This window comes from Manis javanica, chromosome 7 (assembly GCF_040802235.1).
Source record: "Manis javanica isolate MJ-LG chromosome 7, MJ_LKY, whole genome shotgun sequence".
In the NCBI taxonomy this organism is placed as follows: Eukaryota; Metazoa; Chordata; class Mammalia; order Pholidota; family Manidae; genus Manis; species Manis javanica.
In genome coordinates, this window is record NC_133162.1 from 35,063,392 (window position 1) to 35,069,391 (window position 6,000).

General features: G+C 41.6%; 1 protein-coding gene across 3 annotated transcripts in view; it reads right to left on the bottom strand.

The window, feature by feature from the left end:
• TNKS2 (tankyrase 2) overlaps positions 1-5,323 on the bottom strand; it is a 56,759-nt gene extending 51,436 nt beyond the window's left edge. Inside the window, exon 1 of one of the 3 annotated variants that reach the window (XM_037002577.2) lies at positions 4,881-5,320. In XM_037002577.2, the coding sequence (XP_036858472.1) occupies positions 4,881-5,079 (199 nt within the window). In that variant the 5' untranslated portion in view covers positions 5,080-5,320. Of the gene's footprint in view, positions 1-4,880 lie in introns of all 3 variants that reach the window. The other 2 variants (XM_017645655.3, XM_037002580.2) reach the window with 2 other exon arrangements.
• Positions 5,324-6,000: the final 677 nt, after the last annotated feature.

The window sequence follows — 6,000 nt, forward strand, 5'->3', positions numbered from 1 at the left end:
AAATCCTGATTAAATCATATACTGAGTTTGAATTCAATACAAGGTACTGACAGTGAAACAAAGCAGGTTTATTTGGAAAGCAAATGGGCTGATCAGTAAACTATGTCACTTAATGGCAGGTATTATGTCCTGTTCATTTCTGTTCACTGACCAAGGCCAGTATATGGCATACAGCAGGACTTGATAAACATTTGTCAGCGCACGTCTAATACTTTGTTGGAATAGTAAACAAATGACCTTCACAAAGAATATGGAGTTGATGATTTGTGACCATTAAAAAAAAAAAAAGCAGTCTATGACTTCTCTCGTCAAGTTTCATTACCACCTAGGTGACATCAGTTTCAGCAACTGTCTTGCCAACGATGCCTATTGTTAACAGTATCTTATTTTCCTGCTATACTGGAAGCATGCTTTCATCTGAATGGCTTCCAAAAAGCTGTGAGGAGGTTCAAGCCACTACAGAGAAACCAACTCAGACTCTTAGGGAATCAGCATCACTGAGAGCCACCACCTCCCCATTTTTACAGTCCCAAGGGCCATTGATGATACAACTTGACCAATATGAAATGAGAGTGATGTCTTGCCAATCTAAAGGTAGGCTGGTGTCATGTAGGCCTTGTCAGAAGGAAATCAACAGATTTGTCAGAAACAGAAAACGTAAACAAACGTCACGAAACAGAGAAGACTCCTGTGGTCTGGGAGCTGAGAACATATAATCAAGCAGCCTTCAGTTTTGACTTACATAGCTAGGATACTTGTCAGAGTTTTCAGAGGGGTATCATTTTAAACTTTTCATTTACTATGAATTTTTAAGTTACTAAGATCTAGAAAAGCTATGTCCCACATGCATTTCTTAAGAATGAGGAATACAAGGGAGAAGGTTTTGCCTAGCTCAACTTGGGACAGATATACTAATCTGTCTGGTTAAGACTAGGAGAAGCTTGGAAAAGGATGTCATGGCCTCTGAGGTGATGAAATTCTGACAGTCTGAATGGGGAAGGACTGAAACAAGTACTCAAGTAGTTGTTTTCGAAGTCAATTATCTACCCCTAAGTTCAGCAAGAGCTGAGGAAAAAGGTATAGCTCAAGTCTTGATAATACACCAGGAGATTTTATAAGGAAGATTCTGAATTCTTAAAGAGACTGGTCTATACTTGATATTGGGGTTTTCTACTGGTGTAGGATATAATCATCCCCCACAACAAAAACCAATCCTGGAATAATAATCTATAACTCTAGTTCTAGGTGAGGAATGTGGGTACATTTTGTGCATCTCCCATAATTATGACATTGGCCTATAGCCAAAATTAGGAAATGCTATTGAAACATTATTGGAGGTCTTCAATGGCACAATTTTGGGAAAAGATAAGAATGGCAATCACAAAAGCTTTTATATCTTTGATAGTAGAATTGTTAAAACCTTCAACTGGGGGACTCACTTACTTTCTTATACCAGTCAGATTCTGATCTGTTTGCCCAACTGCCCACCCTATGCTGGAACTTTCTACAACACCTCTGAAAGATGCCAATCCAGTCACTGCTTGCACAGCTCCAGCCAATTCCACAACTGAACACATTGTTAAAGGCAGTCTAACTCCTGGTAATCTTTCACCTACTGGTCCTAGTATTGACTGGCGAAGCCACACAAATCATAACCCACTCAACATTTTTACCTGACTGCCTTCCATATACATGAAGACAGTAACAGTGCCTAACTTTAGTCTTTCATCTCTAGAATAAGTAACTCTAGTTTTCTTATCTCTCACTTGTATAATAAATTCCAGATGCTGTAATTCTACTTTCCTCCTCTGAAAAAAAAAAATCCGTTACATGCAATTCAGACAACTGACTGTAATAATTGAAGGTCCAATGTACACGACTGATTGGCATACTACAAATACAGAACAGTAACATAACACCAGACATACAAAGTGTTGCCTTATATAGCTAAAACTCTATAATACTTTTTCCACTTGTCACTGTCCAATAACACGTTTTATCTATCTATCTATCTATCTATCTATCTATCTATCTATCTATCTATCTATCTATCTATCTTCCCACCATCTCTGTACCTGAATTCTTTAAACCTAGTAAATGATTTACATAATTCTTCAGGGAATGATACCTCTTGCATACTCCAAAGAATATTTAAGATTCTCATGCTATGGAATTCTATTCCCCTCCACCAAGTTCTAAGTTTTTAGAGAATATTATATTTCTTTCTTTTGCTATGGTGGACAAGATGATTTTCTCCCAAAGTTCCTCAGAAATAAGTTCAGAGAAGCAATCTCCTTCACTAAAATCTGTTGTTTTTTAGGAGACTACACTGTCAAGAATTTCAGAAGCTATTGTTTTAAGCAATATTAGAGTTGCAGCCTCCCTACCACCAACCTGCTTCTACAAGTTTTGTGATGTGTCACAAAAAAAAATGTTGCTGGGGGAGAGAGTGGTGAGTCTGAAGAAGAAATAATTTTTTTCTCATTAGAAGTGACTTCTAAAGCATACTTACCCATAAGAAATGTAATCTAGCTCAATAATATAAAGCACCTAATAGAAAAAAAGATGCTGCTTATGTTGATTACTTTTTTCATTAACAGAAGAACTTAACTCCTTTGGGACTGGTAACTGACTGCTCTTTTAATTGGGTTAAACATTTCAGATGAAAAGACAAATTTTTCCTAAATTACTCTTCTATCATGATTCATTTTCCTTGTTCTGTACTTATCTCTCATTCCTGTTCCTTGGAAATCAAAACAAAAAGTCAAAAACATGTCCTCCCCCAACAGAACCTCCAAACTTTGGCTTACTCTATAATGTACAAGTATGAGAAACTGACGGTCAGGCAGTTACACAGTTCTACCACCTATGTGCTTCCGATGACATGCACAGCAATGAAACTGGTAACTTACTACATACAAAAGGGATTTTAAAATATATTCTTCATATATTAAGAGAAAACACAGCTGGATGAATTTATTTAAAAATGAAGAAAACAGGTTCTTTCATTAATATAATTAATAATTTAGATCAAATCTATAAAACTAATTTTAAAAAAAGGTTTCTTACAAGCCTGACTTTAAACACAGGGCTTTAACACTCTGGTTTAATGTAGACTATTAGTCATTTTTATTTTTATTACTTTTTGTATATTAAATTCTTAATCTTACAACCTGTACCTTAAAATGTGGGTAAATTGTGAGAAGTGGGTGGTTCCTCAAATAAGTTTTCCATTTCAGTCTCAACAAACCACAATGAAATCTATGAAATGCATGCAAAAAATACTTTGAAATGTTGGGGCAGAACTGAGTGAGAGTGGTATGGTGGGGGAGGCAAGCTCAGTAAGAAGCTAATCTCATTAACTTTAAACCTCTAAATATTACTATTTTCAGCTATGAACTCATTAGTGCACCAAATTCTTGAAAGCTATCAACTAAGAACTTCCTTGGTTATTTTTGTCCTACAGATCAAGTGAACAGAATCTAAGTAACACGACCCTTTGGATTATGTACCAGTTGGTTATGACAATTTGCCAAATCAGTTGTTTAATGTTGACTACATGGTCAAACAGGACAATCCAAATTACCTGAAGAAAGCAAGCATTCGTCATGGAAACTAGAGGCAAAATGGCTTAACAGGTAATATCTGACTTTAGTATTTTTTCCCTTCCCTTTCTGGGGCCCAAAGGCTGTTTCTAGTCCTCCCACCTATAGTCGTCCAAACTTCTCCCTTAAAAGGGCTCCCAAGTGGGAACCCAACAAAGTTATAACTGATCAAGAAAGTACACCTCTGAGTAGTATTAACATTTTGAAGAAGGGAAATATTAAAGCAAACAATCTCCAACTGGTAGCAAGTGTAAAAGCATTATCTGTGAACAAGGCAATCTTTCTTATACTGCTCACCTTTTCTACTCCAAAAGAACAAAGTGCTGCTTCTTTTTCAAAAACTGATTTTAAACAATCATGTAATACATGAAATAAACAACCAGGATTCTCAGAAGTATGAGAAACTACTCCCATTTTCAATCATGCATGGCTGAGATACAGTCACAATTTTTCCTTACAGTGAAAAGTATAAATCCTTTCATAAAAATTAGCTCAATGTCTCAAGTTCTTTAAAATTCTTCAATTAAATCTAATACACTTACTAAGTGAACCTAGTAAATATTAAAAGAAAGTAACTCAAACTACCTAAACCTCAGAATGAGGTGAGATTAGTTAGTCCCCATGTAAATTCTACATGTAAGCTTAAGTAATTTTTCCTCACGGGCTATACCATCCTGGCCCATTCGTGTGTTGGCGGGGGGCGGGCGCAGACCACCCTAACGCATCCAGCTTAAGTTACACCTCAGTTCTCCCAAACTTGACTATTTCCAGTTGTAGTCTCCCCAGAAATCGACTAATGACTGACTACCCAGAAAGCCATTAACGCTAATGTGTCAGTGGCCAATTAAGCTACTCCAAACTACATTCTTGCACTTTAGAAAGGCCTTTAAAACCTTAACCCAAAGGACTGATAAAAATTATAGTGGAACTTGCAACGACACTTTGGAGGTAACTGACCTTTGAAATCACAAGGCCTACCACGTCCCCTACTCTTTTGTGTATATAGCAAGACCGGAAGCTGGTACAGGTATTGTTGCTACAAAACAAAGCAAAACAAAAACAAAAAAACCCCACCTCCCAGTGAGCGCGGCACGCTTGCTCCCCAACCCCTTGCCCCGATCTCCTCTCCTCAGTCCCCACTCACTAAAGCAAAATGAGCGGGGCCGGAGTTCTAGGGGGAAGACCGGGGCAGCAAGCACGGTGAGGTTCAAGGCTGTGAGCCTGCGTGCGCAGATGGGGTCTGCGCCGGACGGAGGCAGCGCTGACACTGGTTACCTGCGGCGAAGTGGAGCGGCGTGGACTTCCGGCCCGCCGTGTCGCGGCTGTTCACCTTCTCGGGGGTCACCAGCCTCTTGACACGCTCCACGTCCCCATTACGGCACGCCTCGAACAGCTCGCGGGCGGCCGGCTCTACGGCCTCGGCCGCCGCGCCCGCGCAGGCCGCGCCCCCGCCGGCGCAGCGACGGCCCGACATGATCCTGGCCGCCGCGGCCGCCAGCAGCAGCGCCAACAGCGGGAGCAGGAGCCCCGGCCCCGCGAGCAGGAGGGCGAGGCCCCCCGGAGGAGACGCGCTCAGGGCCCGGGCCGCTCGGCTCCCTGCTGTCACCGGGCTCCGCGAAGTCCCATGGCCGGGTCGCCGAGCGCCCCTCCCTCGGCCCCGCGACCCCCGACTACCCTGTGGTGGCGGAGGCAGGGCGAACCTGCGCCTCGAACCTCGAAGCGATGCGACGACGGAAGCTGGCAAGGCCCCTCCCGCCACCTCCTAGGAGGAGCCCTGGGAACGTACGTTACGTCGCGCCGCGCATGCGCAGTGGCCGGAGACGGGCCTGGCTGGTTTCGGCGAGCGGAGCCGCGCGGAGGGGTTTGTGGGAAATGTGAAGCGAGGGCCTTTTGGCGGCTGGAGAAGGGGCTTAGTCCCACCGCCATCTTGGTGGTGGATCTTACTGAAGTCGAACCAGCCTGCTTGTTGTCCTTTTTAAAGGAATGGATTTCCCGAGCTGAATTTTCTTACTGTTATTCCACTACAAAGAGCCCTTAAATTTTTCCCCCTATCTTGCATATTACTTTGGAATTCTTAGTGTGGAAGTCTTTCATTTTTTTCAGCTTCCACAATCCTTTTCTTCTGGGACATTTCTATTTTCTATACTAACTCTCCCCTTTCCTCTCCCCTTTAACTGCGATTTTTGTTGTTTCTCGTAAGTGACTTTTCAGAAATGACTGAGTTGCTTATCACTTTATGGGAAGTTTGGATGAGCTCCCCCGAGATCATTTAAAGGAAATTAGGAATGTGATGAAAGTTTCTTCCAATTCTAAATTAACAATAATTGAGAGGGATGGCTCTGATTAATTACTCTTTCTATAGTTAGGACTTTCCTTAGCGCAAGATTAAAGAAAG